Source organism: Pongo pygmaeus, chromosome 2 (genome assembly GCF_028885625.2).
Source record: "Pongo pygmaeus isolate AG05252 chromosome 2, NHGRI_mPonPyg2-v2.0_pri, whole genome shotgun sequence".
NCBI lineage: Eukaryota > Metazoa > Chordata > Mammalia > Primates > Hominidae > Pongo > Pongo pygmaeus.
Genome location: NC_085930.1, coordinates 111,952,381 through 111,965,104, shown reverse-complemented (window position 1 = coordinate 111,965,104; position 12,724 = coordinate 111,952,381). Strand labels below are relative to the sequence as shown.

The 12,724-nt window shown below is 35.8% G+C and overlaps 1 protein-coding gene across 6 annotated transcripts in view; it reads right to left on the bottom strand.

Moving 5' to 3' along the window:
• The window catches only part of ULK4 (unc-51 like kinase 4), a 722,036-nt gene that overhangs the window by 465,293 nt on the left and 244,019 nt on the right, over positions 1-12,724 (bottom strand). For all 6 annotated transcript variants that reach the window (XM_054482410.2, XM_054482411.2, XM_054482412.2 and 3 more), the window contains 3 exons: positions 11,151-11,284; positions 8,833-8,954; positions 8,624-8,680 (listed from right to left, as the gene is read on the bottom strand). In XM_054482410.2, the coding sequence (XP_054338385.1) occupies positions 8,624-8,680; positions 8,833-8,954; positions 11,151-11,284 (313 nt within the window). The remainder of the gene's footprint in view (positions 1-8,623; positions 8,681-8,832; positions 8,955-11,150; positions 11,285-12,724) is intronic.

Sequence of the window (12,724 nt, the reverse complement as noted above, 5' to 3'; positions counted from 1 at the left end):
TTTGTATTTTGTGTTACAAAGAAAACCCTTAAACCCACTACTCAAGTTAAGAACTAAGACATTCCCAATTGATTGTATAAAGTCCCCCATCCCATCTGCCTACCTCACTTCCAGAGATAACCACTATCATGTATTTATCATTTTCTTGGTTTTCTTAAAATAGTTTTAACACATATACATGTGTCCCTAAATAGTATATTGTTTGTGTATTTTTGAATCTTACTGAAATTATACCAAGCTATATATAGTTCATACAAACAGAAGAGTAACCATTAAAATGCTAGAAAACATAAGACCTGAAATTGCAAAACAACTAGAGAAAAACAAAGGGGTTAACCTCCATGACATTGGTCTGGGCAATAATTTTTTTAGATCGGACACAAAAGCAAAAGTAGACAAATGGGATTACATCAACATAAAAAGCTTCTGCAGAGTGAAGAGACAACTTACGGAATGGGAAAAAAATATTTGTAAACCACATATCTATGAGGGGTGAATATGCAAAATATACAAAGAACTTAACTCAATAGTAAGAAAGCAGATAACCCAATGTTTTCAAATGGTCAGGACAGGTGAAGTGGCTCACACCTATAATTCCAGCACTGTGAGAGGCCATAGCAGGAGGATAATCTGAGGCCAGGAGTTTGAGACCAGCTTGGGCAACATAGCAAGACTGTCTCTGCAGAAAAATAAAAAATTAGCCAAGCATGGTGGCATGCACCTGTAGCTTTAGCTACTCAGAGGCTGAGGTGGAGGATCACTTGGGCCCAGGAGATCAAGGCTGCAGTGGGCTATGATGGTATCCCTGCACTCCAGCCTGGGTGAGAGGGCAAGACCTTGTCTCCAAAAAAAGAAAAAAAAAAAAAAGTCAAAGGATTGAATAGACATTACTCGAAAGAAGATATACAAATGGTCAATAGGTATATGAAAAAATGCTCAACATCACTAACCAGGGAAAGGAAAATTAAAACTATAATGAGATATCACTTCGCATCTATAAGAATGGCTATTATCAAAAAGATAAAAGATAACAAGGACTGGTGAGGATGTATAGAAAAGGGAACTCTTGCACACTGTTGGTGGGAATGTAAACTAGTACAGCCATTATGAAAAATAGTACAAAAATTTGTCAAAAAAATTAAAAATATAAGTATCACATGATTAAGTAATCCAACTACTCAAATAAATACATATACTATATATATATATATTTCCAAAGGAAATAAAATCAGTATGTTGAAGAAATATCCACACTCCCATGTTCACTGCAGCTTTCTTCACAATAGTCAAGATATAGAATCAACTCAACTGTCCATTAACAGATGAACGGATTTTTTAAATGTGGCAAATATACACGATGGAATTGTTTTAAAAAGGAAATCCTGTCATTTGTGGCAACATGGATAAACCTAGAGAACATTATGTAAGTGAAATGAGCCAGACACATAAAGACAAATATCATGTGGTCTCACTTACAGGTGAGAACTAAAAAAGTTGAACTAAGAAGTAGAGAAGAGATGGTAGTTACCAGGGACTGGGGATAGGGGAAAGACATTGGTCAAAGGACACAAAATTTTGATTATATACAGGGAATAAGGTATCAAGAGATCTAAAGTATATGGTGAGTATAGTTAATAAAAATGTAGTCTTGAAAATTGGTAATAGTAGATTTCAAGTTTTCTCACCACAAAAACAAATATGTGAGGTAATAGATATGTTTATTAGCTCAATTTAGCCATTCCACAATGTACACATATTTCAAAACAATCTGTTGTACACAATAAATGTATACAATTCTTATTTGTCAATTTAAAATTAAATTTTAAAATGTTTTTAAAAAGAATGTTTTAAAGTTATAGGAAAATACTTAAATGCAACCTAAGTTTTTTAAAGGCAGAATACAAATCTATGGATACAGAAGGTCTCAACCATATTTATTTGTGTATGTCACATACATGTTATAGATACATAAATAATTGTTTCTACAATACAAATGCATCTATATGAATGGAAAACATAAGAAAACAACAATATGTTAACAATGGTTGTCTCCTAGTGCAGAGTTACAGATAATTTTATTTTCTTCAAATTTCACTATACTTTTCCACATTTTCTTTAATAAGCATGAATTATAATTTAAATAAATAAGCATAAATTACCTTTAAAATACGAAAAAAAAACCTTAAAGACATTTATTGTCTAGGTTACAAAGAAAATCAGAAATCCTATAAAATGCAAGCCCTTTAAAAAGTGAAAACAGAGGACATCTTCAATTCTTTTTTGGTCTACAAATAAACAAAATGGACTTTAAAATGGAGTTTGTTTGGTTTTGTTTTGTTTTTTGAGACAGAGTCTCGCTCTGTCACCAGGCTGGAGTGCAGTGGCATAATCTCGGTTCTCTGCAACCTCCGCCTCCCAGGTTCAAGTGATTTGCCTGTCTCAGCCTTCCAAGTAGCTGGGACTACAGGCATGCGCCACCACGCCCAGTTAATTTTTGTATTTTTAGTAGAGATGGGGTTTCACCATGTTGGCCAGGATGGTCTCAATCTCCTGATCTCGTAATCCGCCTGCCTCGGCCTCCCAAAGTGCTGGGATTACAGGCGTGAGCCACCATGCCTGGCCGAGTTAATTTTTAAAAGCAGCAATGTATGCTTTTCATGATAATTTTATTAAAATCATTTCACATAATTCCAAAATGGACACATAACTTTTATCGAATAAAATATAAATTTGATGTTGAATAAAAAACTCAGAGAGATCTTTTGACTTAAACATATGTACATAAATGTCTATGGATTACTAAGTAAAAAAGACACAGAGTAGTGTATGTAACAACAATCCCTTTTGTGTAATTCTCTTAAAAATATACACATAATACACAAATGCTGGTGATGCGAACAATAATTTTTGAGGAAGAGACCACAGGAAAGGACAAGCATTGCTTCCTTTGGGAACCTGAGGAGGTATGCTTCACTGCCTTTTCTGCCTTTCTCTTCCCTTGCAACTTTCTAACCACTCACATGTACTGTCTTTTTCATATATATACATATATATATATATACATATATGTGTATATATATACATATATACATATATACATATATGTGTATATATATACATATATACATATATACATATATGTGTATATATATACATATATACATATATACATATATGTGTATATATATACATATATACATATATACATATATGTGTATATATATACATATATACATATATACATATATGTGTATATATATACATATATACATATATACATATATGTGTATATATATACATATATACATATATACATATATGTGTATATATACATATATACATATATACATATATGTGTATATATACATATATACATATATACATATATGTGTATATATATATATACACATATATACATATATGTGTATATATATACATATATACACATATATACATATATGTGTATATATATACATATATACACATATATATACATATATGTGTATATATATGTATATGAAGCTTGTCTAAATGCTGAAATTATTTATTATTAATTATTTATTATGAAGAATTATGGGCTTTATTTCCTACCTTATACTTCCCCTATTTAATTTTTTAAAAATTCCTACAAATTTTTCATTCATTTACCAATTTGAATTTTTTTTATATATTTCTTCCTTCTCATTCTCAGTGTAACAGGGAGTAATGAGGTGAGAGTGAGGACGGGGTAGCAGGCATTGGAGATTCAAGGAGAAAGGAACATATAGTCACTGGCTGATGTGAATTTTAAGAGAGACCTGTCATTTGCACTGTTTCCCCCTCCCCCGCCCCCAGCCATATTTAGCCACTCAAAGCAGGGCTAGGGTAGGTGGAGGCTTAAATTTAGCTAGCATGAAGATTTGCCAGACAACCGGACATGGTGGCTCATGCCTATAATCCCAGCACTTTGGGAGGCTGAGGCAGGCGGATCACTTGAGGTCAGGAGTTTGAGACCAGCATGGCCAACATGGTGAAACCCCATCTCTACAAAAACTACAAAAATTAGCCACGAGTGGTGGCACCCGCCTGTAATCCCAGCTACTTGGGAGGCTGAGGAATGAGAATTGCTGGAGACCACGAAACAGAGGTTGCAGTGAGCCGAGATCCCTCTGCTACACAAGCCTGGGAGACAGAGGGAGACTCTTGTCTCCAAAAAAAAAAAAAAAGATTGTGACTAATGCTGGACCAGGCACTCTAGGTGGAGTAAAGAGAAAGTGAAAAAGCAGAGCCGTGGCAGGGCAGGATGGTGAGCAGAAAGCAGGTAGGAACAATTAAGTCTCACAGGAGCTGAAGGGTTGTGGGAGTTGGGGAGGAGAGGAAATGAGCTGAAAATCAGGGGTGGTGGGCCAACAAGCGGATGCTGACAGTAAGGTCAAGTGTTTGACCATGGGAGCAGGCAGCTGATGGGGAGACAGACAAGCTCTTGGGGAGAGAAGCAGCCAGGGAGCTGCAAGGCTGAGGCACTGGAAGGATCCTTCAGAGGGATACCAAATTCCCCACCAATGATGCAAGAGTGGCAAGGAGAGGCTCATGGTGAGCCAAGTGCTAAAGGAATGCTGAGGAACAAGGGCCAATGACCCAGAAATCTGCAGATGACCACAACACAGGGGGTGACACAATATCTTCTCATGGTGCAAACTTCAAAGATGGGAGTTTCAGCAGGGGAGCAAAAAAGACCACCCACCCTGAGCTAGGTCTGCTGGCTAGGGGATGTGGAGCAGTGTGTGCCAGCACTCTCAATATCATTCAGTGATCCCCATCAGGGGCTGAAAAAAAGCTCCTAAAGCAAACTGGGATACAAATTCATGATATGTTAAAGGAAAAAAGACAAGAATATCTAGGTGGCAACAAATAAGTAAATATATACTATCATGTTTTCAAAAATACAGGAGTGCACTATCTCTGGCTTTTTCTGCAGCTGAAGCCAATATCTATCAATAAACCAGCATTCCTTTACATAAAAATCTACAGAGGGCAGGAAGTATAACCTTTCATTAGTTATTTTTTGTAGAAAACTATAAACACCACAAGCCATCATACTTTTATAAACTAATGAGGCCAGAACTTAAACACAACAAAGTCTGCTTCCTCTGCTCATTAATCAAATGCATTTTCAAAAGGACATAAGAAATATAGTGAATGTTAGGTTAATACACATCATGAGCTCTTGAAAATATTTCCTTAATTTACTACTTCCTGTTTCCCAGCTCAATTCAATGGAGGCCCAAAAGAAGCCTGGTATTCACCACAGAACTTCCCCAGAGACTAGACTGCTGAAACCTGGAGAGGGAGCTGAGTAAGACAACAGGCTGTTTCTGCCAATAAGAAGTGAAAATAGCAATTATCAGCTGGGTAGTCCTCTTTTTCCAGGAGTCTTTCAAAGCTTGATAATGGTTTAAAATTACTCTGCTGAATTGTTTCCAAATGCTAGTCTCTTTAAAATATAAGACAACCAAAACTTCATTTTCCTTGGGGGAAAAAAATTTACAAAAAAATTAATTCTTGTATTTATGCCTCCATATATAAGAAGTATCCTGAATTTTTGTACCAAAAAAAAAAAATGTCTGTAGGTCAAATAGGCAAACCATGCCCTAGTGCCATTATAAAACTGAAGTCAATGGGAAGCACAGTTCCAATCCCCGCTTCTCCAGTCTGCTCCTTAAGAACACTTCTAATGTATAGAGATCACACCAACCCTGGCTGCTATCTCCACACCCACCCCAAGGCAAGCCAGCAGCTCGTGAAGAGCTGCCTCAGGGGAAGCCAAGAAATTCTTGGCTTGCTGCTACTAGATACAGCTTCTAAAAGTGAACAAAGCTTGAATACCCCAATTAAGTCATATCTTTAAAATATGAAAGGACAATATGAAAGCTAAGACAATAGCTACTCCATGAGATACATTTTGAGAAATACTGAAAATAATATTTATCTCCAGATGTACCAGTAAGTCTTTCAAAACTTACTGTGGCTCATGCCTATAATCCCAGCACTTTGGGAGGCCAAGGTGGGTGGATCACTTGAGTCCAGGAGTTCAAGACCAGCTCAGGCAAGATGGTAAAACCTCATCTCTTCAAAGAATTTTTAAAAATTAGCCAGGCATGGTGGCACACACCTATAGTTCCAGCTACATCTGAGGCTGAGGAGGGAGGATTGCTTGCGCCTGGAAGGCAAGGTTGCAGTTGAGCCTGATTGTGCCACTGCACTCCAGCCTGGGTGACAGAGCAAGACTGTCTCAAAAAAAGAAAAAAAGCAAAAAAACAAGCAAAAAAAAAAATCCACAATGCTAAGTATGTAAATATGAATGGACTACTTCCCTATGTCACCAGAACCAAATAAGCACTATGCTCCGGAACAATTTCACATAATCGTTCTGTGGATTGGGCTACAGAACGTTCATAACTGTGCATCCCCACCACTACCACCAAAAAAAGAGAAAAAAAAAAAGCCCTCTCAAATAGTTTAGGAAGCCTTTGCCTAAAAAAAATTTAAAAATTATTTTAAAGCAGAAAACTCAAAGGGCTTTAATATGCTAATTTGCAATGTAAATTTCTAAGGGTCTGTAGAATGTTGGATGGGTAGACTAGACCTCATAGCATCAGTAAGGCACTGTAACTTGAGTAACATTTTTGCTATCTTCTGGAAAAATTATGAATTAATTCATAGAAGCAACATTCAATTCTCAACAATTCACAGTAACATGCACAAGAACTGTATGGATAACTAAATCCAGGTCCTGAATTTTAGTCAATAATTCTCTCCCTTTACTAGTATTTCATCAGTGCCATTAACACTGAGTATACAAAAGGTGAACACACAGTTAAGGCCAACAAACAAACACAATAAGAAAAATAATTCAAGAATTCTGGGACTGGCCATGATTCAAACTATGAAAATAGACTGAAGAGAGGCAAAAGACTTTCATTTTATTTCCCTAAACTTCCTCTAATTGGGTGATACTATCAAGAAAAAAACTGCTAAAATTTTTTCAATATCTTAATGATCTCTACACCAGCCAAGTTATTTTCCATTTCCTAAAGATGCCTATATTGAAAAGACCCAACAGAATACCCATAGAAAAGTCTTTATGGACACACTCAGTGTGGCCTCCTCCCTTGTCTCTGAACACAGAATTACAAGGAGCAGATGAGTTCTCCCCAATAGACATAGAATTGCTGAAAGTCCATAAAGACTTTTCTGTTGGAAAATCTTGGTAGTTCCTTAAAAACCTAAAGCATACTCAGTTAATGTAGGCAGAAGAAAATGCTACACATGAAAAAAAAAAGACAGGGAGAAAGAACACAAGACAGTTATACCTATCCCAAACAAACACTGTGCCAAAATAATCCAAGGTGGGTTACCATGACAAAATTACTAATTTCAGGCATCAATATGCCAGCGCAATGGAACTGTAAATAGAAAAATCATAGTCATGTTAAAATGATGCCTATGCTGTACTTAAAAACAGGTAAAAAGATGGTGGTAAATAAAAATTCTCATAATTTGCAAATTCATAAATGTGGTACCAAAACTATAGACTTTCTGGAATTCAAGATTCAAAGTACTCAAATGATAAAAATCTGAAATTGAGCACAAAGGGACCTTTACTGCATTGCTTCCTAAAAATCAGCAACCGTCACTCAACATTTATACTTACAAACATCATACTTCACCCTATGATGAACTTTCTAGAAAACCATATCCTCACTTGTTGTGGCAATCTTTTTAAAAAAAAAGTTCCAAACAATAAAATTGAGATGCTGACCTCATTTTAATTAGTTACGTCTATGGCATTTTGAAAATCTCTGTTCAGTTTATTATTAATATCAAAGTAAGAGTGAAGAAGCTCTGTGACAAATGTTTTAGCTTTCCCTCTGTATTGCCCTCCTTATTTTATCAACCATATATACTGTAACTACTACTGGCAAGGGAAAAAGATAACATAATTCATGAGCTAAACAAAAAGACAATTTTTGTGAGCAAAAACAGAAGTGAAAGATAATACAATAATTTTTCATTTCTACTTGTATCCTCAAAATTAAAGAAAAAGCTAAACTGAGCTTAACATAGAGAAATGCCATCAAAAGAAGAGACACTGTGGGGGCTGGGTCAGGAGAATCGCTTGAACCCAGGAGGCGGAGGTTGCAGTGAGCCAAGATTGCACCACTGCACTCCAGCCTGGGCAACAGAGCGAGACTCTGTCTCAAAAAAAAAAAAAAGAAACTGCACATGATGGGACAATATAAGCCGAAGTAAATAATAATGATACTATATTCCCAGCATTCCATTTTCACCAGTTTTATTATATTTTTTCATGATGTTTAATACCAAAATCTATGAAAGTGTTTCTGTGGACATATTTACCCTATTTGGGCTGTCTCTGAACAAAATACATTATCAGGAGAGAATGTGTTTTCTCCAAATGTCAAATTTTATTACAGTCAACAGATAAAAATATTAAAAGGTCACTTCCCTAGAGACAAATAAATACCAATAGGATTTTTAAATCACCTCATTCTGACATCAAATTCCACAAACAGTAGAAGCACAATTTTATTAGAAACAAGGAAAATTTAGTGTTACTCACAAGAATAGTTCCGTAGCTGAAAAGAAACTCTTCTGTCACAACTTGAGGTCGAAATACCTGTGTGATGAGAGTTTCTACAGATTAAATTCTGGAAGCTATGTACAATGTTAGCTCAATAAAAAAAAATGTTTTGAGTTGAGGATTCTCAGCTCCAGTTTACAAAGAGAAGAGGCAAATTTATATCCTTTTCCTCCTCAATACAATAGTACCTGTGAAGTTACGAGGTGAAGCACTATAGGCATCAGGGGGAGACACATCTTCAGCTGTTTCACTTGAACTGTTGATGGGTGTTTACGTCCAGAAACATTAGCCAAGGAGTTAAGAATGTCACCTGTGAAGCACAGCCCGGAGCATATGTGGAGGTTAAAAACCACAAACACTTAGGAGCCACTGGTCATTGCTTGAATACCCATGGGACTTCCAAGGTACTTAATCTCCAAATAAAATAAGCAGATATACTTACTCACAAGTACTGAAATTACAACAGACACTTACGGCCTCCGGGGACAGAATGTGATATTCTGCAAAGACACTATAAATAAACTTAACGTCTCATTTGGAAATGAAAAATAAAATTTAATAAATTATTATAATAGAGTAATAGCTTTAGAAATTTTTTCTGTATTTTCCAAATTTCAATCATGAGCACTTGTTGCTTTTGCAAACAAGAAAAAATATTTAAAATAATAAATGGGCCAGGCGCAGTGGCTCATGCCTGTAATCCTAGCACTTTGGGAGGCCGAGGTGGGCGGATCACGAGGTCAGGAGATCGAGACCATCCTGGCCAACATGGTGAAACCCCATCTCTACTAAAAATACAAAAATTAGCTGGGCATGGTGGTGTGCGCCTGTAGTCCCAGCTACTTGGGAGACTGAGGGAGGAGAATCACTTGAATCTGGGAGGTGAAGGTTGCAGTGAGCTGAGATAGTGCCACTGCACTCCAGCCTGGGTGACAGAGCAAGACTCTGTCTCAAAAAAAATAAAAATAAAAAAGTAAAAAATAATAATAATAATAATAATAAGTGAATGAATTACAGAACATGACTTAGAACTTTTAAAAAAAGAGAATAGGTTGGAGGTAAAAAGAGTTCAATTCCCAAAACTTCTCATTGGATGATAAATCTAACAATAAATAAAACTTGCTTTGTGGACACCAGAATCTTATCGCCATACCCTAAAACAGGATAAGTCCGGTAATAAAGAATTTAGCTACCAACTGACCAAATTATAGCCTTCAGGTTTGAGGTAAAAAAGCTTACAATCTGAAATAAATTTTGAGAGGCTCTATTTTCAGTTATCAACAGGCAAAAATAATCTCCTAAAGTATCAGTAAGGGGCAAAAAGTTGCTGTCAGTTAGCCTTGAAGATATTTTCATTACTTTGATTTAATGTTCTGAATTCCTGAATCTAAGTACCCTCTACTATAATAGCTTGGATCAAATTTAACATTCTAAACATTTCTGGTTTATAGCTACATCTGCTGGAAAAGCATGGAATGGGATTTAAGCTACACGTACATGCTCTCAAGGTTATTTTAATTTCTGCAAATAACAATGAAATAAGGTATTTCTTTAGCTGTAATGAACATTCTTTGCAAATCATTATTAGATGTTTTATCTTAAGATAAATTTTTCAAACCAAAGAAAGTTTCAAACGTTAAACTTTAAATGAATATCAAAATTCCTTAACATTACATTTTAATATTCAAAATTAAATATTCAAAATATTCAAAATTAAAATCCACGCATTTTTATTCTCATTTATTGTGGGAGTTAAAAAATGATTATAGGGCAGTAGAAAATGGAAAGATAGATAACAAAGGCTGAGAAGGGTGAATGGGTGTGGAGGGATGAGGAAAAAAAGTGGGTCAAAGGGTATTTACTGTATTTTACATACAGTAAAATAGAGGAAATAAATTCAGTGTTTGATAGCAGAGCAAGGTGATTATAGTTAACAAAAATGTATTGTAGGTGGGTGACGGACACCCTAAATACCCTGGCTTGATCACTATGCATTTTATACATATAACAAAATTTCTCATATACCCAAAACATTTGTACAAATAAAAGAAAATCTTCTTTCAGCAAGGGAAAAAAAATAAATAAAATCTATTCAAAGTTTTTTTAACAATAAATAAATTTGTGTTCTAATTTCAAGAGAAAATTCTTTTCTTCTGATTTAGGCAAAAAAAAATCTTAAGAAAAGTTACCCCCAAATACTAGCATAAGTCTAATTTTAAGCAATTAAACCGCTTTTCTTTCGTATATTTTCTAAAATGGCCAGTTTACCTCAGATCACACCTTAATGTGGCATTGTTTCATCATGCCTCATCATGTCATTGATGCAAAATAATTACAAAAACAGATAAAGCAAATTTAAATCTTGAAACTACATATTTGTGAAAAAGTGTCTTTGCATTTGCCTTCAAGAACAGACAAGTAAGAATAAAAAAGAACTGATGCCTAAAAGCCAAGTCTTAGAAACGTAACAGCAGAAACAGGGCCTGAGGATGAGACTCCAATTTACCCAGGATTCGTGGCAGCTCCTGCACAATGTGACGGATGAGAAGATCCAGGCATTTGGACAGGTATTCATTGCCACTTTGCTGCTCCTTGCCTGGAGTGATCTTTCTGCTGTCTCTCTCGATGTACATCACCAGTCTACGTACAGGAAAGTGCAAAGATTACCTCTCACGATAAAACACTTGATAGCATCTATCCAAAAATGCCGCCAAGGCAAGTGTTTCCAGAGGACACCCTCCCAATTATATTGACATTTAGATTTCTAGCAACTTGTCGGGCACAATTTTTGCCTCAGAAAACTCAAACCATTTATGGAGAAAGAAAATAAAGCAACTTCAGATCTCTCTGCTAATATCCTGATTTCATTGGCCTTGGCCAATGGAAACAAACAATATTCTCCAGGTGATAAATAAAAGACAAAGAGATGTCTGGACAGAAGAGGGCTCTTTATGTTTCAAAGGTTCAAAATAAAGCCACAAGTTAAATGCATATTTGTTTATCATTAGTATTCAATTTGCTTGGGACCCTAGATAATTCACATGAATTTCAATTATCTCATCCAAAGAAAATGTCTCATTTTAACACTGTGTTATACAGATTGCAGACAATATCTAAATATCTGGCTTTTACATGTCTCTTTATCTACTAGTTTTATGATACCTGCCTTTTAAAGCTAACTTATTTCTTCTTTCAAACTATTGGCATTCTTTAAACATTCATTTCTGAACCAACCACTTCCAACCCAGAACTAGGGAGTCTACTGGACCATCACCTTAGACATGTAAGGTGTTACTACAAACTTTTAGGTCCTCTCCACATTTTCTCCCCTTTGCTGGACATACTAGTCATTTTCTCAAGTTCCCATTCCCCGCAACTCCCTACAGGGCAACAAGTCCACTGATTTCACCATGCAAAAGGCCCTGTAAGGCAGTCTCCCTGGTTACCATCATCCATCTATCCATTTCTGTTATTCTCACCCATCCACCCAACTTTTACTTCTCAGGAAGAATTTCCAACCAATTTCCATTGTAAATTGGAGTTTTATACATAATATACACATATACATAAAATGTATTGAAATCTTGATACTTAGCATTTATGTAGCTCTCTCAATAGACTTATTCATACATTTGCATTTCCATGTATTACTATTTGCACTTCATCACGTGAGGATGAACCCAAATCAGGAAGTTAGCCTTGATTCTGTATCAGTCAGTTAGCATCTTCTGTTCTAGTCACCAATTATGTGGCTAGAGCCATAATCACTGTTCAACCTACTTGTTCCTCAATCGCCTTCAATCTGGCTTTCTCTCTCATCACTATCTGTAAGGCCACATGACATCAAATCCAATGGGCCTTCATCTGCCTTCACCTACACAAGTCAACAGCATTCAATACTGTTGCCACTCCTGCTGTTCCTCTATCATAACATCATCCTTTATTAGCTTTCTTCTCCAGTTTCTCTGGTTGTTCCTTCTCTGTGTCTTTTGCTGGTTCATGCTCTTAAATGCTGAAGTCTATCAAGACTGAGTTCTAGGCCCACAACTATCCTCTTTCTAACTGTTTAACACAGGCTAT